The 24,895-nt window shown below is 37.8% G+C and overlaps 1 protein-coding gene across 1 annotated transcript in view; it reads right to left on the bottom strand.

Moving 5' to 3' along the window:
* The window catches only part of inppl1b (inositol polyphosphate phosphatase-like 1b), a 105,910-nt gene that overhangs the window by 35,602 nt on the left and 45,413 nt on the right, over positions 1–24,895 (bottom strand). Inside the window, exons 5-10 of the mRNA XM_039766143.1 lie at positions 20,175–20,315; positions 20,012–20,093; positions 10,441–10,530; positions 3,156–3,266; positions 2,955–3,069; positions 2,002–2,102 (exon numbers count right to left, since the gene is read on the bottom strand). Coding sequence (XP_039622077.1) covers positions 2,002–2,102; positions 2,955–3,069; positions 3,156–3,266; positions 10,441–10,530; positions 20,012–20,093; positions 20,175–20,315 — 640 coding nt within the window. The remainder of the gene's footprint in view (positions 1–2,001; positions 2,103–2,954; positions 3,070–3,155; positions 3,267–10,440; positions 10,531–20,011; positions 20,094–20,174; positions 20,316–24,895) is intronic.

The raw sequence follows: 24,895 nt of genomic DNA, 5'->3' as shown, positions 1-24,895 counted from the left end.
ACACTTGCCTCACAATGGAAACAGGTTAAGGGTGGGTTTCACAAAAACATTGGAAAGTGTTTTGAACTACAGACATCTACTGACACATGAAATAAATTACCAACTGATAGATAGATAGATAGATAGATAGATAGATAGATAGATAGATAGATAGATAGATAGATAGATAGATATACTAGCCACAGCATAGAAAATCGCACTGGCTATGGCTGAGTTACTGAACACATTAGTGGACTGCAGTCTTTTAAGAAAAAAAATGCCATAGAGAGTGGCAGTTTAGAGAGTTTCAACATTTGACTCCAAGTTATTTAAGAACAATTGATGAGCTAATTTTTTTATTGCTGAATGGACAGTTCTTGTCAAAATTATGCTAATGTTCTAATAAGAAATAGGCGGGGATCCTGGTTGGACATCTGAGTCTAGGCAGGATCTTTCTTTTGTCAAAGACCTTCCTTCAAGTCAATGAAAACTATGTATAGCTCTTATTGCTGCTCCTCACATCTCTCTTACATTTGCCAGGCTTCTACTTACTGATAAGGTGGTTTTCACACTGCAATTCATAGTTGAAGATTGTAACAATATCTTTCAGTATCTGCCTCCATAATAGTCTGCTTCTGATCTCCAAATACAAATTGGACACAAAATATTTCAACTTATTCTATTTTAAGGCTAGGACAAAAGTATATACAACAATAGCCAATAACCTCAATGTATCTAGATTCCCTCACCATTTTTGCCTAGTCCATGGAAGACATCCAGTCTACCCTAAAACTCTTTCCTGAGGCCTACAGTAATCTAGGACTGTTCTGTCACACTGGAAAGGACTAGCTCCTCTACCAAAATATGAACAGTCAGGTAACCAACCACTAAGTTATGCATATCATGGAAGCCAACTGGCTCAAAATGATACAATTGCTGAGAATGTTCATCAGTTCTTCAGCTGTTTTAGTACCTCCTTTAGGAACACTATTGTCAGGAAATCAAGAACCTATACCTCAAGAAAGAAACCAAGCTAATGATGTGTATGGCTTTTTGTATCATTTCCATGATAGATCTCATGACAGATTCCAACAGTGTTGCCCAAAAAAGATGATTTCTGTTCAGTTTCATTGTATTCACTAAGGCAAACCTAAATCGCATTAAAGCAATGATACTGCAGATTCAGCTTCACTGTCCAGTCCACCACATCAGAATGCCAAACTTTAGTGTCTCCAGACAAGCCTTCTACTCCCAGGTGAACAGAGGTCAGTGAAACCAGAGTGTTCAGGAGAGGCAGTTCAAAGAAACTCTCAAAGCCTACCTTAGAAAATTGTGGATTAGCATCACTAGATGGGACTAATTTAGCCATAGCATAGCATTCTTGTCTCTTTGAGACACGAAGAAGTACCCACATTTGCAGAAATCAATTTCATTTGAAATCTCCAAAGTTTGTGACTCTAGGATTGGACTCCACAGCCACTTAAGATGACAAATCAGACACAATTCTTGTCTCAAGTCACTGCTCAGGGAAAGAAGAAGTGACTATTCTAGAATTTCAGTTCCTTACTTGTCTCTTCGCCTTCTGAATCGAAATTGTAAACTCTAGATTTAAATCATTACCAGTTCTTCTGCATTCCCAAAACAGATTTGTTGAGTTGTTGATACTTGGTCCAGATTAACGTATTGATGTGTCATCTCTACAGATGTAGCTCTAATTTATTTAATTCAGACAAATAGAGTTTGGACATGACAAATGACAGCATAAGTAAATCATTAACTGTAATTAGTGTATTTATGATGCAAAGAGGAAGTACAGTTTCATTGTATTGAAATTTAAAAATTTTGTTTGTGTTAAATTTTAAAGTATTTTCACTTCTATTAAATGTGATTTTGCCTTTTGTCCTTTACATATAGGTTGCTTTCACTTGGCTTCTGCAATCTGCTGTAAAAAGGTCATCTCACAACAAAGTATGTTGTAAATAAACATTTAATGACTTTTCCTTTTCTACTGGAAATACTTACTCTGGCATTTTCAAATACCACTTCCCGTAGCTGATTCTTCTGTGTATCCAGGACAATCTGCAGGCGGTTCTGGGAACGACCATACTTGACAAGCTGTAAAACTTATCATTAGAGGAACATAAGATTATATTCGTATCATTAAGTTAGGTTAGCTTAGGTAGACTATATTATCCTAGAGAGAAATTTGTTTGCAGCAGGAGATTACAAAGTTACAAGCCATTGTTACACAGATACAAGAAAATAAAGCAAGACACAACATTTGACAATCATATAGAATACCAGTTAAGAAATGCATAAAATTCCTTACATGACAAAATTACAAATAATTGTCTAACAGATCTGATGTTACAGATCAGTAGCAGCACCACACCCATAGGAAGCAGTGACACTTCCTGATGGTGGTCAGTCTATCTAGTCATTCATGTCCACTAAGGCCAGCTAAAATTGCAACTTTCAATATATATAGTACGCTTAACAGCTTTTCTAACATGTGTCTGCAGTGGATTCTTGCATCCTCCAGGGTTGGCTCCTGTGTTAAGCCCAGTTCTGTCATAGCAATTTCTGAGCTCCTGTGGCCCTTTCATTTGATAAGCAGGTTCACAAAATGAATGAATGAATGACCCCGTAACATTTAGTTTTGGAAAGATATGACTGGGAATGTCTTTCCGCCTCAGGTATGGTGATTTTGCATTCATTATATTTTTCTTTGTCAGGAGCTTTGTAGCTGTGTAATATTTTCAGAAATGTGATCAGCTAACATGTTAGGAATTTAAAGCTTGTAGAGTAAGATTATGCAAACACAAAAAGTGGAATTTCAATAAGTGGGTCAGAAAACAGATACTGCTACTGCATTTGTAATTATATAGCAATGTAGCTGGCACCAGCTACAAATAATTTTTTTTATTCAGTGATGAAAAGGAGAAAAAACATCTGCACCAGTTTTTCCAACTCACTCTTGTCATGAGAAAATATCTCTGTCTGAAGGGCTCCTGAATGTTTCCTGACCATCAGACGACCTCCATCAACATCAACTGTCATTATCAATCTTCCAGATCTCCCTACCTTCACCTAGACAGACAAAAACAAAAGATGTTGCCAGATCATGCACTCCAGAGCTTGCAGTAGTTACCCAACACATTAGTCTTGGTCTTTACCTCAAAGGTGTGCATATGTGTTGACCTCACATCTTTACCAGGTAAGCGGGTTTTTGTTTCTGAAATAGCCAAGCTGTGGTTGGACACTGCTTCCTGTAGAGCCTTTAACACCTAATGGATTGAAAGAGTTTACAAACATTACAACTAGCAACTTTTATGTTTTACCTAGTGCAAGCAAAAGTGTCAAAATAAAAGTATACTGTATTGTCACAATTTGCATAAATGTTCATAAAGAGAACATAAAGTGACGTAAAGTGGGACGACAAGTAAAGCTGTCAGTCTCAGTTTTTATGGCAAATGCAGCATGCTGCATTTTGCTTTATTGCTATTTCTTCTATAAATTTGTCAGTTATTAATTTTACTTATAAATCTCCTTTTTTCAATTAATTACATTACAATATAGTGCAGAATCAAAAGGAGTTTTGTTTTAAAATCTATGCTAAGTAAAATATAAATGAGCAAATTGAACATTTATATAGCAATCATTGTACAATGTATAATATCTAGTAAAAATAAAAATTCCATGTCAGCACAGGGACTGTGCAAACATTATATTGAAATCAGATACTAGTGCCTGGAGGTGTGAGGTCGCAGTAATCAGCCACTGCTGGTTAGAGCAATTATTAAATACGTCATGGAAACTGAACACGGTTGCATGATATTATTTTGCTTGAACTTTGCAAAAAACAGTTGTATTGTGCACAGAATTTTCAGTTTTTGCTTGCAAAGATTCAAAGAAATTGTGGCATAGAAATGTTAAGGACATACTGTAGCTAGGGTTTCTTCACAACACTTTACAGAACTTTTTATTTACTTTTTTCTTATTCATTTGAAACACATTTTGCCGTTCTTTTATTCCTATAGTGTTAGATGTCATTGAAACCACCTGAAAAATGTGCACATTATTTTTTCAAAAGCTGAATTTATTGAATAATTACCTTATTATTAATTTTAAAACCAGACTGTCATCAGAGGACAGAGAAATTATGTTTAATTGTATTAAGCAACAGGCAGGGAACACCGTGAAGATTTTGCATTTCAAACACTCCACCTAAAAATGATTCCAGGAGTGCATGACTAAGTATGGAGTTGAGACACTCAATCTTTTTACTGCATATTTCACAGTTTCTCTACCTCTAATCTTCATGGCTTTCTTTGCTAGAAACTCAGCCTCCTACCAGCTACTAATCCTTGCATGGCAACACCAAGTGTTGTATGCCAAGAGAGACTAAGCACATCCAGCCATGCATCCTGTTGATGATGTTCCCAGAAGACAGTTACACCCCATGAAAGTGTGCTTGCATTTCCCCTGACTACCTCTTGCTATTTGTGAATGTCTACAATTGCTCAAATATGGTGAAACAGGACAGTAGCAGAAAATGTAAAGCTGAGAAAGATGAAAGAATAAGCTGAGGTCACAGCTCTGTATTTTCCCTTGTTTGTGCACCAATAAAATAGCCATGTTCTCGTGAGCATTTTAGAGCAAATGTCATACTGATGTCAGTGGTACTTAAAAAAAGTGACTTAAAACTTTAGAAATAAAAGGCTGACCAGTAAAGTAGATAATATAACATAGCATTCTGAAATGTACAGGAGAGCCAGAGTCTGTTCCAGCAGCATTGAGTGCAAAACAGGAACCAACCCTGGATGGGCCACCAAACTTTAGATGAACCACTCACATAAATACAACCACACTCACATTCACAGCTGGTTAAAATATAATTTTCTTTGGGACACGGGAAACGAGGAATCTGAAGAAGAATCCACATGAGAAAGCACACAGCCAATGACCTGGCATGGGGTTCAATTGTCGAAAGCTGGACTACAGTTCTTCCTCCATTCATGGAAATATTTGATGTAAATATATATATATATATATATACATTTAAAGTGTTTCAGTTTATTTTACTATTACTTGGACATTTTGAAATGCAGAGACTAGCTTATGACATGTTGGTTTTTGTTAGATCTGGATTTGGATTTTTTTTTTCTTTTTTATTATGTATGCCAAGAGGGGCAAACCTCATCTCTTTTTCAGCCTGGTGCGTATAATTCTGTGTCTTCTCAACTTTAGATGAGATGCCTCTCAGAAAAACAATTCTGTCCACATACATTCCAAAATGTCTATTTCCTGCAACGCTGCAAAACGATGCTTCTTCTACAGTGTCCTTAAATAATTGTCTTTGAACTAAAAGAGTAGATTAATAGAAAACAAAACGGAAATAGTATTAATCTGGGGGAATGATTCAGACTAGAATAAACATTTTAACTCAGTGTGACTAAACTTTCTGAACTGGCATGCAACAGGCATTACCTTTGACACCAGTTTCTCTTTAAAAACACAGACCACAAAGCTATCTCAAAACTATTTTTTTCAACTGTAATATAACTGAAAATTGGAAGTTTTTAAATTTAGGTGGTACACAGAAATTAATTCAAGCATTTATTTCTAGTAAAATTTAATACTGTGATGCATTATTCACAGGTTGTTCAAATGTCATTGTTTCATTCAGAAAGCTTCTGCGCGATGCATTATTAAAATTATAATGCAGCCACATAACACCTGCCCTTAACTCATTAAATTGGCTCCCAGTTAAGTATAGGGATCATTTCAAAATCATTTTCTAATATATAAAGCTTGAAGTGGTCAAGATTCTGCTTACCTATGTGAACTTATCATTGCATACACATCAGATATATGAAATAATAAGTTTTGATCTCAAAATGCCAGCCTACTAAGGATCCCAGGAACAAGTTAAACAGCAAATGAACTTTCGGTTACAGGGTCCCAAAGCTGTTGAACAATCTACCTGCTTATGTAAGATTTGCCTCTTCAGTCTCAGTGTTTAAACACAGGCTGAAGACCCATTACTATAGTCTAGCATACCTTGACTAGAGCTGCTGGTGAGCTGTTCTTACTGCATTTCTGTTTTTTAGCCATTTGCACAAAAATACCAGCATGACAATCAACTATTACCTACTCTCTTATACTCCTGCTGTGACTTGACCAGAATGTACATAGTTAAAATTTAAAATTGCTTTTTGGAGGACATGTGCTTTAAACCTGGGAAGAAAGCACAACACTCAAGTTTACTGTCCTTCCCAATCCACCCTTGCTCCCTCATATTTCCACATCTTTAGAGCTCTTAAGGATTCCACCTATGTAAGTGAAAAGATGAAGAAATGGCAGGAAGTGCATGATTCAGATTTTTATAAAAATTAAACACATATTCTTTTTTCTTTCTGGCTCATAGCTTTAGAAGTTCATGTAGAGAACTATTCTAGTTTTACTATGTGGATGTTAGAACTGTTCAATAATAATTAATTAGAAATCCACAAGTGTAACAAAACATTCTTGTATTAGCGTGCTGAGATGCCTATAGAGCCCACGGTCACTGCACCTGGCTGATAGTCTATACTATTAATTACAGTTTTTTACTGTATTATTTAATTAACCCAGCCACAGGGAATGCACAAAAAATAGTGTGTTTCTTTGTGCCGGTCCCAAGCCTGGATAAATGGGGAGGGTTACGTCAGGAAGGGCATCCGGTGTAAAATTTTTCCAAATCAATATGCGGACAACGATACAAATTTCCATATCGGATTGGTCGAGGCCTGGGTTAACAACGGCCACCACCAGAACTGTTCGCTAACATAGTGCTGGTGGAAATTGGGCTACTGTTGGCCAAAGAAGGAGAAGAAGATAGAACAATTTGAATCCACCTCCAATCCACCTGACCTTACTCCCCTTCCATTTAGTCTCTTGTACGTGCAAGAGACTAAATGGAAGGGGAGTAAGGTCAGGTGGATTGGAGGTAGATTCAAATTGTTCTATCATGGTATGGATGGGAGGAGAAATGGGGTAGGAATTATTCTGGAGCAGTATGTTAAGAGTGTTTTTGAGGCAAAAAGTGTCAGACAGAGTAATGATTATGAAGCTGGAAACTGAAGGTGTGATGATGAATGTTGTCAGTGCATCTGCCCCGCAAATTGGGTGTTCAATAGATTAGAAGGATTTCTGAAGTGTGTTGGATAAGGTGATGGACAGTGTACCCAAGGGACAGAAAGTGGTGATTAGAATGGATTTCAATAGACATGTTGGTGAAGGGAACAGAGCAGATGAGGAGGTGATGGGTAGGTATAGTGTCAAGGAGAGGAATGAGGAAGGTCAGAGGATAGTGGATTTTTCAAAAAGGATGGGCATGGCTGTGGTGAATATGTGTTTTAAGAAGAGAAAGGAACATAGGGTGATGTACAAGAGTGGAGGAAGATGCACACAGGTAGTTTGTATTCTATGCAGAAGAGTCAATCTGAAGGAGATTAAAAACTGCAAAGTGGTGGCAGGGGAAAGTGTAGTTAGGCAACATAGGATGGTGGTCTGTAGGATAATGTTGGAGATCAAGAAGGAGGAGAGGAGGAGGAGAGGGAGGGCAGAGCAAAGGATCAAGTGGTGGAAGCTGAAAAAGGAAGACTGCAATGTTGAGTTTTGAGAGGAGGTAAGACAGGCATTGGGTGGCAGTGAAGAGTTGCCAGACAGCTGGGCAACTGCAGCAGAAGTAGTAAGAGTGACAGCAAGAAGGGTGCTTGGTGTGACATCTGGACAGAGGAAGAAGGGAAAGGAAACCTGGTGGTGGAATGGGGAAGTGCAGGAGAGTATACAGAGGAAGAGGATGGTAAAGAAGAAATGGGATAGTCAGAGAGATGCAGAAAGTAGACAAGAGTACAAGGAGATAAGGCGCAGGGTGAAGAGAGAGGTTGCGAAGGCTAAAGAAAAGGAGTATTATGAGTTGCATGAGAGGCTGGACACTAAGGAGGGAGAAATGGACCTGTACTGATTGACTAGACCGAGCTGGGGAAGATGTGCAGCAGGTTAGGGTGATAAAGGATAAAGATGGAAACATACTCACAAGTGAGGAGGGTGTGTTGAGCAGATGGAAAGAGTACTTTGAGATGCTGATGAATGAAGAGAATGAGAGGGAGTGAAGGTAGGATGATGTGGAGATAGTAAATCAGGAAGTTCAGTGGATTAGCAAGGAGGAAGTAAGGACAGCTATGAAAAGGATGAAGAATGGAAAGGCTATTGGTCCAGATGATATACCTGTGGAAGCATGGAAGTGTTTAGGAAAGATGGCAGTGGAGTTTTTAACCAGAGTGTTTAATGGAATCTTGGAAAGTGAGAGGATGCCTGAGGAGTGGAGAATAAGTGTATTGGTACCAATTTTTAAGAATAAGGGGGATGTGCAGAGCTGTAGTAACTACAGGGGGATAAAACTGATGAGCTACAGCATGAATATATGGGAAAGAGTAGTGGAAGCTAGGTTACAAAGGGAGATGATGATTAGTAAGCAGCAGTATGGTTTCATGCAAGGAAAGAGCACCACAGATGCAATGTTTGCTCTGGGGGTGTTGATGGAGAAGTATGGAGAAGGCCAGAAGGAGTTGCATTGCATCTTTGTGGACCTGGAGAAAGCATATGACAGGGTGCCTCGAGAGGAGTTGTGGTATTGTATGAGGAAGTCGGGAGTGGCAGAGAAGTAAGTAAGAGTTGTACAGGATATGTACAAGGGAAGTGTGACAGTGGTGAAAACTACAGTTGTAGTGATGGATGCATTCAACGTGGAAGTGGGATTACATCAGGGATCGGCTCTGAGCCCTTTCTTATTTGCAATGGTGATAAACAGGTTGACAGATGAGATTAGACAGGAGTCCCTGTGGACTATGATGTTTGCTGATGACATTGTGATCTGTAGTGATAGTAGGGAGCAGGTCGAGGAGACCCTGGAGAGTTGGAGGTTTTGCTCTAGAGAGGAGAGGAATGAACGTCAGTAAGAACAAGACAGAATACATGTGTGTGAATGAGAGGGAGGTCAGTGGAATGGTGAGGATGCAGGGAGTAGAGATGGTGAAGGTGGATGAGTTTAAAAACTTGGAATCAACAATTCAGAGTAACAGGGAAGATGGAAGAGAGGTGAAAAAGAGAGTGCAGGCAGTCTGTAATGGGTGGAGAAGAATGTCAGAAGTGATTTGTGACAGACGGGTATCAGCAAGAGTGAAAGGGGAGGTCTACAGGACGGTAGTTAGACCAGCTATTTTATATGGGTTGGAGACGGTTGAACTGACCAGAAAGCAGGAGACAGAGCTGGAGGTGACAGAGTTAAAAGATGTTAAGATTTGTACTGGGTGTGACGAAGATGGACAGGATTAGAAATGAGTACATTAGAGGGTCTCTTCAAATAGGAAGGTTGGGAGACAAAGTCAGAGAGGCGAGATTGCGTTTGTTTGGACATGTGCAGAGGAGAGATGCTGAGTATACTGGAAGAAGGGTGCTACTGAGAAAACCTCTATATAAATGTAATGAATTATTATTATTATTATTATTATTATTATTATTATTATTATTATTATTATTAAGGATAGAGCTGCCAGGGAAGAGAAAAAGAGGAAGGCCTAAGAGAAGATTTATGGATGTGGTGAAAGAGGACATGCAGGTGATGGGTGTAACAGAGCAAGATTCAGAAGACAGGATGATATGGAAGAAGATGATCCGCTGTGGCAACTCCTAACAGGAGCAGCCAAAAGAAGAAGAAGATGACTGTATTATTTAATTAAAGCCCAAACTTCATTGGCTATGAATCATTTAGCAAAAATAGTATTTACACATTTATTTATTCTTAATTATTTAACCAGTCTAGAGGGACCAAATTGAGAGGAATCAAAACATCAACACAATACACTATATTAAATAAAAAATAATAATAATGAAATAATAATTAGCACCGAAAATAAAGTGTTAACCGAAAAGAGAAGACTAGAAGATTTTATATATCTCACCCATACTTGAGATCAGACTGTCCCAAACTGCACAACCATCATTGTTAGGGACAACAAGCCATAGCAAGGCACATTTTCACAAACTTACTAACAGCAAGCCATTTGTCATGATCCCCTAATAACACGGGCTGTGGTGTGAAATCAGGGTTGTCAAAGGAGGGGAATGAAAGCAGGGAATTGGACCTAAGCAATGTGAGGTAGTTACACTACCTGCTTAATGTCTGTGGTGCCCTCTTTTAAATGTAGTTTTTAGTCTTAATTTTGTTTTTCATATGAACACAACAACTAGCTCACCGCTGAAGTTATTTTATAGTCAGTAAATTGCTGCTAACATCTAGCTTTTTCATTTTACTAATCATCAGTCTATACTTTGGAATACTAGGCCTTTAAAACAGAAAATCTAAATAATTATAATAAAATCTACCAGGTCTTCTGATTATTGCTGATACTTCACCTTCTGTTCCAAGGATGACAGTAGACTGCAGAGGGAAGAGATTTTCTTCAGGAGACTCTCCAGGTCAGACTCACCACTCTCTGCTGCTCCCTGTAGATAAAGAATAGAAAGGAAAAGAAGAGAAGAGGAGCTGAAAAATGGCTTCTTTTCTATGAAACAGATTTGGAAAGACTTCCTTTGTTAGTTAGTTTGTTTTTATTTTATTTTGTTTTTTTTTTGTAACATGCAACCTTGAATTCAACAAGCAAGTTACAACAATTGATGGATGGATCAATGTTTTTTTTTTAAATATATCTTGATTTTTAATCCATCTTGGTTAAAGGACTATGACAAATAGAGAATAACAATAATAAGTATGGTCACAAATTATCTGAATGATTAGCTCTTCTAAATCACAGCCATGGAGATCTGGGTTGAAGACCCATCCCAGAAACTGTTTTTGAGAATGTGTTTGTCCAGATTGTGCAAGTGACAGCACTGGTTTTCTGTAGTTACTCTTACTACATCCCCCATTCCAGAGACCTGTGTGTTGGGAATACGTAGTTCTGTAAGTGTGCATAAATGCATCCTGGCTCTCCTCTAGGGTTGGTTCCTACCAAGTGCTTCCAGAAATTGCCAAAGTCACCTTCCACTGAAAATGGATGTATGGAATCAATATAATAATAATAATAATAATAATAATAATAATAATAATAATAATAATAATAATAATAATAATAATAATTGTTGTGTTAGTGGTTCACAGTGCCATTCTTTTCTGCTGCAGCCCACACTCCTGAAACCTTAGAGCTACGTATGGGCTATGGCTTGGGTAATTTTAATGTACAAACCATAGGTTCATTTCATTGGAAGAAGTTTGTGACTGTTTTTTATGTTCCTTTCTAAAAAGCTACAAAAGTGGAAACAGTTGGCATTACACTCTTATAATCAAAGATTAAATTCTGATTGTGAACTTTTTCCTTGTATTTAACTCTGGGCCATAATGCCTGTATATCACCTAACTATGACTGTAACTAGCAAGTCAGTAGTTTTTATTTTCTTTTTAGTCTTTCTGGTGTGTGTTCAAGCCATAGTATCTATCTATCTATCTATCTATCTATCTATCTATCTATCTATCTATCTATCTATCTATCTATCTATCTATCTATCTATCTATCAATTTAAAACATCTTGAAGGAACAGAAAGGGTTCACTTATAAAACTGGATGTTATAATGTAAATTATTGTAAATTTAGATTGATCAGTGAATATATCAAACATATGAATGAGGAAGCTATAAAATCAAAAAAAAAGACTCACATGCCAAGTGTAATTTGAGAAAATAAAAAACAAACCCCTCTGCTACCTTTACATTGTATTTCAAAACACAGAAGCTACCTTAAAATACAGAAGCTGGGCAGAAATAATCAGTGTCTAGGATTACGGTTTTTCTTTTTGCATTTTCATTTAAAAATGTCCTGTCAAGATGAAGTCGAGTGCATTCACTGGAGGGCGCCAAAGATTCACCGATGCACACATCGTGGCCCATAGGAGCCGCCTGAGGAAGCCAATAACACAGAATAAGAAATTTAAACTCAGAGATCTTCAGGATACCTTGACAGTGTTATGGTATGATGCTTTATGGCAGTTCAAGTCATTTAAGAACTGTATTTAAAAGAATCATGAGAGTAATTTATAGATAATTAATATGACGCACTCTGTGCTTAAAAACATTTTTGTTATATTTTTCAAAAAAATGTATTTAAACGTAGCAAATCAATTCAGGCTATTAATATATTCAAATTCTTTTTGAAATCTTTTTTATCAGTTGTAAATAGTGGTCTGCAGTCACTAAATTGTAATTTATAAAAGTGAACCTCCAAAATGATAATAACAGAAAAATATGGATGGCAGTGGGGAGACAGACATACTGTATAGCCAGCAGAGGTGGAGTGTTGTATTGCTTGCTGTTTCCCTGCTCACCATATTGGAAGTTTGTTCCAATAATTCACTTATTCTGGGCTGCTGATCCTGGATCAACCGTACTTTTATGATTTTCTAACAAATAGCCAAAGGTATTTAATAAAGATTCCGTTATTTAGTTTTGCTTGGTAAAATCAGGAAGGTTAACAAAACCTTTTTATTTCTGAACATGACATTTAGCTATGACAGATACAGAATTCTATAAAAGTTCCAAATTTAGAGTGTGTGGCCAGGGCCGGATTAAGACGAAATTGGACCTGATGCTACAGCACAAAAAAGGCCTATTTTTTTCTTGGCATTGGTGCATGCGCGTTCGACACTCACCGTATATGCGCACTCAGACCGACCAAGGAGCCTTAATTTGCTTGCGACACAACCAGCCAACCTTTATTGAAAATGAATAATAATAATGACGTGGTATCGTAACAACTCGAGATTAACATCAAACTATGTAACATCAACATTCAATAAAATTTGTCTGAAAAGTGCACTTAATGCAGAAAACCTAACAATGAAATACACCAAATTTTGCAATTCTCTTAAGAAACAGAGTAAGAAAAAATGAATTTGCAGAGACATTGGGTCAAAGTGACTCAGTTCAGGCTCTTGAGGGTAAAAATTTGACCACCATTTAAATTTCATAATAGACCAGAATCCTGTCGAGGATTTTAAAAATTCTAAACATCCATGCCAGGCCCGCGGGCTGGCTTTTAGTTTTACCTTTACAGATAACCATTTAAATAGCCATCGATTTTTACTGTACAACTAACTTTCAAGGTGAAAAATTTACTACGTGGCACTTACCAAACAATAATAAAGTGCCAAGAATCCTGTCTAATTGCAAAAAACGCAGCTAAATTACTAAGTAAACTGTTTAACGTAAAATTGATAGCATTAACGTGAAATTTTCGGTTAACAATAAGCACAACGAGGTTATAGTTACGTCACAGCACAAAGAACAATAGTAACTGTATAATAAGTAACGCTGTGTCTAGGCGTCCAAACGCTGGAATCTAAATTTCATTCTAAGAATTATTTTGAGGTTAATATAGCAAAGGAAAACTGTTCAGCTTCCGGAAAATTCTCGTCTGTTTTCATCTGGGCCTATTTCTAGAATGGGCCTAATGCTGCAGCATCAATAGCACCCACCTTAATCTGGCCCTGTGTGTGGCAAAGCAGGACAATGTTGCCTGAAAAGCAAACAATAATAAAATAAGCTTAAAGTTCTATACCACAGCATTTGCCAGTAAATGCAATAGTTTTCATATTTCCACAATTCGATTCAGGGTTCAGATTTTAAGTGTTCTCATGCCAAATTCCAGTGCAAGTTTACTTTAATTGTAATGCATCATCATTTCCAACAAATTAAAGAAGATGTGTCAAGTTCAGGTGTAAGCGAACCACAGTGCCTGCAGGTTTTCATTCTGGTCTCCTCCTAACATCCTGCTAATTGAATGAGTTATATAATTAGACTTCTCATTTCCCAGTTTCCATCTCCGTATCTATAGATGTTATGTAGTAGAAATGTCTTACTGTATTTTCATGAAATCTTGTATCAGTATTCATTGTGACAATGTGATCAGCTCAATGTCTCTGGAAATCTGACTTTGACTCTCAGCCAGGTCACCGTCAGAGTGGCAGCTGCACATTCTCCTCTTATCACTTCAGTTTCCTTCCACATCCCTTAGTACTCCACAATTCCTAGAGACTGTAAATTGTCATGGGCAAGTTGTGTGTTTTTGATTGTGCCCAACTACTCCAGGTGGTTTCTGTCCCATACCTCAAAACTAAAAAGTTGAGTAAATTTGGGTGAGATAGTTAAAGGTGATTTTAACAGAATGATCATTAGTGTCTGTATCAGTTCTGACCAAATTATTATTCAATTATAGCCCATTAACATTGTGAAAAAAGGAAAAAATGGTGTTGTGAAAAAAAATGTTTACACATAAAATTATTATTTTCGTAGAGTGGCAGGGGTAATCATTTAAGGTATTAGGCGGTGTCACAGTGAGAGACAGTTGAGAATCAGAAATGAGACATTTTAAGGTGATATCTTGTCAAAACTCTAGAGTCTGAACAAAAGCAGACATAGGTTCCATGCTATTGCTGAATTATTTCTCTTAAATTATTTAAGCATCAAATGAGAACAGAAAGGACAAATCAATAAATCAAATCAAAAATTAGACAATAATGAACACACAAACCATAATGAACACAATGAAGAAGATGAATTTCTCAACCTGCACAATAAGCTAATAATTATGAAAAACAATTCTATAAATGTCTAGAACTGGGCACAATGAAGAACAGGCCTAAATTATTCTGTATTGACTCCAACTAAGCAAGAAGTATACTTATTAATGCCCAGATTTTTTGTAACTGTATGATCAGCAGCATTTCAAGGTGCATTTCAGCAAGTCTGAAGCATGGCTGATATGGGACTAATTGGGACTTTGCTACACAGGGTGAAAGAGATTGATGACTTCGTAAGGCATATAGTTTATCTAAGGCCCAGAACAGTACAAATATTCTTGACAAAGTGGTGCACCCACAATGTAGTGCTTCACTCAGAAAGCACGTGATTAATTGAGAAGTGTCTCAAATAAGTCAAAAATCAAACAATTGCTAGCATGTAAAATGCCAGTCCCAAATCCATATATTTATGGGCTATTTTTTGTTTAAAGCCAATGAATGACAGATGTTTTCAAAAACAGCTCCTCCTGTAGTAACCAAGGCACTGGATAAAATAAAATATATTATTAAAGTGCTTTGAAAACCGATCTAAATCATTTTGGTTGGGCTTGTCATGGGCAATGTGAGCCACATACCTTATTACTCTCCAAATTCTAAAGACTATAAATTAGCATGGGTATGTCTATGTGCCCAATGATGGGCTTTTGTTCCATTGCCAGGTGGTTCCTGCTTCATACACTCTTAAAATGAAAGGTGCTAGGGTGGTTCTTCAGAGCGATGCCAGGTCCCAAAAGAGCCATCCACATGAAGGTTCCAAAAAGAATCTTTATTTATTCAGATCTTTAACAAGCTCCATACAGTAAATAACCATGAAAGGAGTTGTGAGTCATGATTTTAAAAGAACTCTCACTGCCTACAACAACACAGGCCAAGTCCTGTTCGGTAGCCTACCATACATTGAAGATTGCTGTTTTTTTCTAGTTAATAGGCAGTTTTTAAAAGTACAAAGAACCAACTTCATATGCAAAGAACCCATCCCAGAATGAAATGGTGTTTTGCCAAGCAATGATGCTACGAGCAATCCAGTAAAGAACCGTAAAGTGCCATTAAAGAACCATTATTTTTAGGAGTGTACCTCAAGACTCCTAGTTTTAATAAATTTAGGTAAGATAACTAATGAAGGTTTTGACAGAATGATTATCATTGGCTGTACCAGACCTGACCAGGATTCAGGTAATGTATAAACAGTAGAAAGAGAAATCAAGCTTGGAAAAACAATACCAGGTGCATAACATTTCATTCATTTTGTACTCCGAAAAATGGATAAAATGGAAGACACTATCAATATATAGGAGGAGGTGTACTCTTACATTTTAAAGCGAGGGTTTAACAGACTGATTAATGCAGAAAATGCAAGAACAAAGCTGTGCCCCCATTTCATTTTTACAATATATAAGCTTTCCTGGGTGACACAGTGGCGCAGTGGGTAACTCTGCTGCCTCGCAGTTAGGAGACCCGGGTTTGCTTCCCGGGTCCTCCCTGCATTGAGTTTACATGTTCTCCCCGTGTCTGTGTGGGTTTCCTTTGGGTGCTCTGGTTTCCTCCCACAGTCCAAAGACAAGCAGGTTAGGTGCATTGGCGATTCTAAATTGTCCCTAGTGCGTGCTTGGTGTGTGTGTGTGTGTGCCCTGCCCAGGGTTTGTTTCCTGCCTTGTGCCCTGTGCTGGCTGGGATTGTTTTCAGCAGACCCCCATGATCTTGTGGTTAGGATATAGCGGGTTGGATAATGGATGGATGGATAAGCTTTCCTTTCTATGAAGTTAAAACAAATCAGAAAAGGGTTTTATGATTTAACTGGGACACAGCAAGTATCATGGTGTAGGAAAGTTGGCCACACTAAGATTGGCTTGAATGATAACAGAATTAATATTACAGACGCAAAGTATCTCAAGACATGTCAACATTTTTGTCATAGGTTCTTACACAGGGAAACTGACACTACACCCAAAGTACTATATAATGGTTGTCAACAAGAGTTGTAAAAGAGTCGAAAATGCGATGAAGAAGCAATTGTCAGTGAGTGCAAAGCAAAAAATTCAGTTGACGTTGACCAAATCTGAGTTTATCAAACATGCATTGAGCTCAAGTAGCTGCAGTGGTAAAGTTCATTATAGCATTTTCATTTTTTAGCTTCCCCTAATACTCTAAAATTAAGGAATATTGAAAAATATGGATGGAATTTTAAAATATCAATCAAAATCTTTTTTTAAAAAAGCATGAAAGTTTAAAATTTAATATTATACCTTAAATGCTGCTTCAATACATACATTTGAAACTCTATTATTAATGATATTTTTAGACTCACTCTGGTGACCGTTGACCTTCCATCAAATTTTTGTCCAATAAAGAGAGAAGGTTTTCCACATCGATGAAGTAAAAACAGTGCAAAGTGCCCCACAAGGCCACACCAAAACTGGGCTGTCAAGTATTCTTGACAGACACATGCAGCATTGCAGTTGTATCGTGGGTACAGAGCACTGGCTTGACTTCTTGGTTTGTCCTCTGTCTTTGTGGAGTTTGTAAGTTCTCCTTGTATCTGCTTGTTTTTTTTCCGATGTCCCAAAACATGTCTTTTAGTCTAATTGGAGACTGTAAATTAACCAAATATGAATAAATGGTATATGAATGAGAATGTTCTGCAGTGGCATGATGTTCAGCTCAGGTCCTGGGGGTCTGCAGTGGTTGCAGGTTTTCCTCTTAGCCATTTTTCTAGCTGCACTTACTGCTTATTTTGATTAAGTTACTTTTATAATTATTTATTTTTTTTTGTTAAATATCAACCAACAGCAATGAGATGCAAAACAGCAGATGATCTGTTTATCAAGGTTCTCAAATGTAGTTCTTGCGGGGCCACCATTTTTGTTGCAACCAGTTTCCTGATTAGAAACCAATACACGTAATTTAGTTCTATGTCTTGTTGGTGGGCTCATGCAAATAGTCACGCCAGACTGTTGATTTTGAAGTCTGAAATTCCTGTCCTATGGACTTTTAATGCAAAAGATAATTTCAGAAGATGGATGCATGAATAAATTAATTGACAAGTAGTTCTAAGATTGTCTTCCTCGGCACAGTAACACAGAGCATTCTTCAGCGGATTCCCTTTTTTATTCAGTGTGTGGGGTCTACCCAGTGAATGTTTGCTCTAAATGACACCAATTTAATTCATTCTGGGATAGAGCTGTGTGCTAAGAAGGCTGTGAAAAAGCATTTAATTTGTGTCCACAAAAAATGTACACTTTTGATGAAACTAGAGTGAGATAAGGAGCCCAACTTAGGTTTTTCCCCCATACAATGGATTCAAAAATAGCCAACTTGGATTTGGAATACTGTAGCTCAGTTAGAAACAATGCTATCAGGAAGTAATGAGCGTCATTTATCTCTTTGAGCAGTTTGGGTTTGGTATTCTTTCAGCATACATCAGGGGAAGATGAGCGTTACTTTGTCTTAATTAGGAAATTGGGTCAGGAGACACCTGCAATCTCAAGAGAGAATCCGTTATAAAAGATCATTTTAAACAAAATGGCCAGTTTCCTTAAACTAAGAATTTGCCTTTAAAAGTAGCCCAAAACATGAGTATAGTTGAAAAACCATCCCCAAAAATAACAACCAGAGAAAGGGTTTACGAAAGCCAGTGGAGGAGCTGCCCCTTAATATGAGTGGATGCCACGTCACAGGCGCATGTCTTGAAGCGTTCATATACTAAAGATGCCTTTTACTAATCACTGTCTTCTGCAGTAACACAATATTTTTAGAATGTTGCACACTAATTTTTATTCTTTTTAAATCAACTCCTACTTAAGAATAAAATGCTATGTTCTTGTATGGAAATGGTATGTTTCATCACACTGGCAACCTAATGTGATTCCAACAAATGATGATTGTCAACAAACATAAACATCACATTAGCTGAGATCACACACATCTCTCTACATACATACAAACTGCAAAATAAAAAAATCTTTAAATAGAAAGAAGGCAGCAGACATATTTTCTGCTCAACACAGTTTAGTCAGGGTCTCTAGGTGGGTGATTCTTTCCATCCAGAAGGGATCATTTTGAATGTTTTCTGCAGAAGCAATGGACTTGGGTGGTTTGATTCCTGTTACAGATTTCTTTCTGTAATTTGGGTTTTATTGTATAAGGTGAGCAGATCCCCGTGACCCTGTAGTTAGGATATAGCGGGTTGCATAATGGATGGATGGATGTATAAGGTGAAAACATTCAATTATACTAAACCAATCTATATTTCAAATTACTACAAACAGTTAGGGAGAGAGGCAAAGAGAGGTAAAGCCTGTAAAATGATGTCTTCTAAGTATCAGAAGTTCAATGCTTCTTTCAGAAGGGTTTTACGCTATTATTGTATGGACAATCTGCTAACTGAATTAGACATTCAAATTTATTAAGCTGGCACAGATGATTATGAATGTCTAAAATAAGCAAGGCAATGCAAGTTGCTTTTGGCATGACATACTTAACTCTATGAGCAGAAGTTTTATTACAGAAACAAAGAGAAGGATGTTTAATTTAGTTAAGTACTTGTCTGTAATAAAAACTAGCCATCGAAGGAGTCCTTCAATAACTGAATTTCAGATCCATGTTCCATCCATTTTCTAACCCGCTGAATCCAAATAGGGTCACAGGGGTCTGCTGGAGCCAATCCCAGCCAACACAGAGCACAAGGCAGGAACCAATCCTGGGTAGGGTGCCAACCCACCGCAGGACACACACAAACACACCAAGCACACACTAGGGCCAATTTAGAATCTCCAATCGACCTAACCTGCATGTCTTTGGATTGTGGGAGGAAACCGGAGCGCCCGGAGGAAACCCACGCAGACACGGGGAGAACATGCAAACTCCACGCAGGGAGGACCCGGGAAGTGAACCAGGGTCTCCTAACTGCGAGGCAGCAGCGCTACCACTGCGCCACCGTGCCTCCCCAGATCCATGTTTTATATTATAAATCATATTAATCAAGACTAAAAATAACCATGACATCAATGCTAAAGCACACTGTCATATATGACTAAGGTGAGAAAACCTTTGAAGGGTGCAGTGGCATCACCACTCCCTCACTGAAAAAGACAAACCATAAATTTCCAGAGAATATCTTTTAGCTCGGTTAATTTTCAGTTCCAACCATCTACTTGTAATTGCCAGGTTCAATGTTCAAGTCTCAGACAATCTGTGAAAGATGAGGTGCGACCTTCTATTGTGTGCCTTAGAGTGCAAACTGCACCTTTTTCAGGGGTTAAACTGTGGCTCCATTTCTGCCTTAGTACTCATAAACAGTTGTCAGAATTATTGGCTAGACACTAACCTCTAAGAATACACATTTATTAAGAATATTTACCTGCATTTTAGTCACATTGGGACAGGGGTGATCAAAGACTTTGGCCAAAGTCTCAAGACTGGAAAGAGTCAAGTCAATTTCACTGGTGACAGAAGAGAAAACCGTAGTCAGATAGAGCAAACTAAAAATGAGGGCATAAAAAAAATTAAGCTTTGAAAAGTACCTGTGAAGGCTCCTACAGGCAGTAGCTAAAGCCCGATTAAAGTGCTGCAGATTTGGATTGCCATTCCTTAGGCCGTCTAGGTCCAGCTGGAGTTGAGTCCTGAGGTATTCATTCACCAGACTAACCATTCCACTTGTCATGCTATAAATATAATATGCTGTTACTATAATGATTGACAGTCTCTTTTCACCCCTGTGTGTCCTGTTCAGCCATGTGCTTTTCAAGCACTGAAGTTGTTGCTGGCAAAAATCCCTTTGGGACAGGAGATCAGTTCCTGCCTTTATGTTTTTTAAACTCATAGGAGATTCCTACACAAGGAAAGTCCCCTCCAAACAATGTCTTTCTAGCATTTAAGTACCTGTCAATTCTCAAAGACAAATCTTTCTCACTGTTCCCTTTTACTGAGGGACTTTTAGATTTTGCCCTAAAGTTATGATTGGGTTTTATTATTAATCCATGACAAATCCATCCCTATATACAGTATGTCAGAATACATTCAGGTCGCACAGCATTACTGTGGAAACATCTTCTACAAGATATTAAAAAACACATACACACACATAACGGATATTCTTCACCGAGCACTCTAGTAGGTGGTCTTTTTGTAAGTACGGTGTCATTGCTACATTGCATAGCTGCAGTACTTCACATATTAGATATAAATTAAGAACACCCTTAAACACAAAGCAAGAAATGTTTTTTAAGTCAATTGGTGCTCCCAATATGGCAGGAGTCAAGTTTAAATATTTGGATCTTTGTTTAGCTGTTTCAAGTGTAAAGCACATGCCCCTCACCAGATGTACATGACTAATGCCGCCTTTGCACTACTGACATAAAATTGAAACTGAACAACACCTACAGTATTTGGATTTGCATGTCCATATGTGCTTGTGTTTCAGTCATGCTTATGCCATCTAAAAGAACATTAAACTCAAGGCGCCCGCTTTTCAAATGTGCACTTCACTGGGAAGGAATCCCAGTAAAATTTGATTTAAGGGCAATGAGAGTTTTAAGTTAGCGGTGCTTATAAGAAGCCCTCAAGTTAAAAATCAAAATTACATAAACAGTATATGGCTAAAAATGAGAAGCTACTTTTCAGACTTACTGCATGTATGCAATTTTTAGTATAATTAATTTCAACCTTTAATGTTCATATCAGTCCAATTTATGAGTTGAGTAGAATGTTCTGTGAGAATATTCACGTACAAGTGCTGTAAATTTAGTTATTTAAGATGTATTATTTATTGGATTATTATTATTGAATGATTGTAAAGGGCATTTGATTCAAAGCATATTGCTTGTAAGTGTGGGACTGTAAAATATGACCAGTTCACCACTCATTTAAAATGATTCTGAAAAGTTGGAGTGAATGAAAATCAGGTTATTATCTTTCAAGCAATGAGAGTTTCTGCTTACTATTGGACTAAACTCTAACCTTGAGACCTGCAAATGTAAATCTGACTCTACTTTTTTTAACCTGCAAGTATCCTTAAACTTTTCAGTATTCCCTTCAGCTCTTATTAAATTATACAGCACTCCTTTGCCAGTGAAAAACATGATTTTGTAGTCATTTTTAGGTGAGGTAAACATTTCTACGTGTTTTTGTGTGTTCATTTGTGTTGTATTCATGCTTTCTTTTAATTACTTCGTGATGCTTTGTGTGGCACAGTATAAAATATTCTTTGATTGATTGCCTTATCCTTGGTGACAAAGTCATCTATCCTTAGTGGAAAAGAAAAACTTTTCTTAGAATATGTTTCCAAGGGTTAATAGCGTGTGTGTGAGCTGACATTCAGACTGCCTGGCCCCTGTGTCAGCTTGTGGCACAGCTGAGGTTTTGGATAAAGTTCTAGGCCTACCAGCCAGTCTATGTCCTCATCTTCACATCAACTTTACTGCTGTATTTTATATGGAAAGGACAAGCACATGAGTACAAGAGGAGCAGTGGATATTTCATTGTGGAGCTGGTTGAGTCACTGTCCGTGACATGATGAAGAGCTCAATATGGGTGGAGAGCAATTTGTAATATGAAGCGATATTTCAGAAAAACATCAACACATTTTAAAATAGGTTCAGGGACTGGGAATGAAGTGGTTACTGTGCTTACCTTATTAAAAATAACCACAGTGTAATCTTTTGAGTAAGGCTCTGAACTTTAAACCACAAGATTTTAAATTTAGTCTCACACTGTGACTTTCTATTCGACCCTGAGTAAGATATTTAAGCTTTTTGTGCTCAAATTGTAAAAATGCATGTCTAAAACTGGTAACTTACTGGTAAAATGGCTTGGCATTGCATTCAATAGAAAGATGCCATCTAAAATAAGCCATGTTTGTTTCTATATATTTTACTTTTTAGGTGCTCAAACCATTAGATCTTGTTTTCCTTGTTATAATTTTTTTTTTGATACATAAAAGCAAAACAACTCTTTTTTTTATAGTTTTTTGCATATTTATGTCTTGCAGTGAGAGCAGCTGAAGCAATACTCCTGCCTGAACACACTAGGCTACCCTATCTGAGGATGCAGCCTCCAGCTCCTCCTGGGGAATTGTGAGGACCTCTGAAGCTAAACAACAGTTTGCCTCTGGGTCTTCTTCCAGTGGTCTATGTCTGTTAACACCCCAAAGGAGGTATACAAGAGGGGTCCATACCACCTGCTTTAACCACTGCAAGTTACTCCTCCAGATCCAGAGGAGCAGTGATTTTGTTTCAAAGTCCTACCAACTCACCCTCTCACAGACAGTTGGCATAAAAAGAGAGAACTTCATTTTAGCAGCTTACATTTTATGTCATTCTTTCCTTTACAACCCAGAGCCGAAAATGACAGGTGAGTTTGGGAAAAGAGGCTGTGACCTTAGGTTGTGTTTGGAACTTGTTTGTCCCAAATGATTCTATGAGCTTTGTTTTAAGGAGCAGTACATTTCTGCTGGGCAAAGAAGAGACTGGAAAAAAGAGCAACTGAAAAATTAGACCCCTGTGATGGTCTAAAAAATATACTTGAACCTCGGAAAGACAAGTACTCCTGCCTACAGCTGTGTTGATTGGCATATATGTAGTGTCAGAGTAACCCACAGAACTCTGTTGTGCTTGACCTCCAAAACCCACACGGTGCCAAAATGTGAGCTCACCACCCATAAGGTGAAATAAAAGGTTTGGGAGCAATGCCAGAATGGTGCCATACACTGATTATGATTTTATTATGGTTTTGGACTTGGTGACACCTTCAGCAGAGTCGACAAACATCGTTTTTTCTAGTAATTGATTACATTTCTACCTGGGGAATTTCTAGCTGTTCTTGGGCTACTTTTGAGGTACTATCCTTACGGCATGCCCAACTTTTCCCTAGGTTTTCCATTGGAGGATTATTAAACAGCAAAGGGGTACAATCACCAAACCCCTGGACAATCTGAAATAGTTCCACTCAATTTCCAGAAGCAGTGGCGCTACCAGAGGTTGCCCTTTTGAAGAGCTATTCTCATTATTACACGGAGTTTAATTGAGCAACTTTGTCCAGAAACTCTTTATTTCTGCCTGTAAAAGGTATTATCTTTTTAGTCACTGCCCATTGCTTATAACCAAACCTGGCACTGGAAGAGACAGTAATTTGAACAGTAGAAAATAGTTGTACAATTCAGCTGAGCACATACAGCATTATTCCAAGCCCACTCCTTAGTGTCCAGTGGTAAAACTGTGATTCCCCCACACTCATGTATGCATTAGACTCTGAATAATTTCAATTCCTCTTCTAACTAGACCCTTTTCACTTTTTGCTCATTCTCCTCTCTATTCTAAATTTCTCAAGTCCAGAACTAGGATGTGAAAGACAGCAGACTAGAAGATCTTATTGCAATAAGTTTTGCATCCAGTCTAGGATGTGGTTCAGAAAAACATGCCTAAGACCCCTCGGGGATGTGCATTGATACAATCCCCAGACAGGATGGTAAAATAAATAAAGGCTGGAGGACTTGGCTTAAGGATTTACCCATCCTCCAAGTACCTAAATGGCAGTAGCCGGCACATGCAACTTCACTTTAGACTCCTGTAGCCAATTAGACAGATACTGCGAAAGACACTTTTGGGAGTTACAATACTGCAGCCAATCTATTTTATTTTAGTGGAAGCCAGGCTGACCCAGAAGAGCTTCTCATGCTGACTAGAAGTACTTCAGTGTCAAGTCTTAAAATGCCCCCCTAGCCCTCATCCAGGTGAAGTTAGATTCTGGTGGATGTGAAGGCAAGGGCTTGTCTGGCATGGAGGATGAGGTGGAAATGAAGCCAGTGTTTTGGAAAAGAAGTTTCAGGGGTGTGAGGAAGCATGTTGAGAGGGATTTGAGAGATTAGATTAGAACTCTCATTAGGTGCCAGTTAGGTTTGTCTAGTAAAGCCCAAAGTGGCTTAGCTATGTTTATGTTGTGTTTTACTTGTGTCACAACTTTCCTGTTTTCTCTCTTCTATACCCTTAATATTTCTCTCAATAAACCCTATTATTTCAGATTTCTGAGCTCCACAAGTTGTTGTTGAGGGTGTAGGATTTTGTTCATGAGCACTCCTATGGGTCACAGAGGAGAAAGAAAGGCCATTCAGACAATTCCTATGACACTGTCCTACTGCAGTCTCCAAATTAAAAATGGAAATTAAGGTGTTTTCTAATCTTGTATATAAATCTCATTGCTAAATCCATTGAAATGACATAAATAATTTTATTGCTAAACATGTTTTTGA

This window comes from Polypterus senegalus, chromosome 10, assembly GCF_016835505.1.
Source record: "Polypterus senegalus isolate Bchr_013 chromosome 10, ASM1683550v1, whole genome shotgun sequence".
In the NCBI taxonomy this organism is placed as follows: domain Eukaryota; kingdom Metazoa; phylum Chordata; class Cladistia; order Polypteriformes; family Polypteridae; genus Polypterus; species Polypterus senegalus.
The sequence above is the reverse complement of the archived record's forward strand: the minus strand, read 5'-3'. Positions and strand labels throughout refer to the sequence as shown.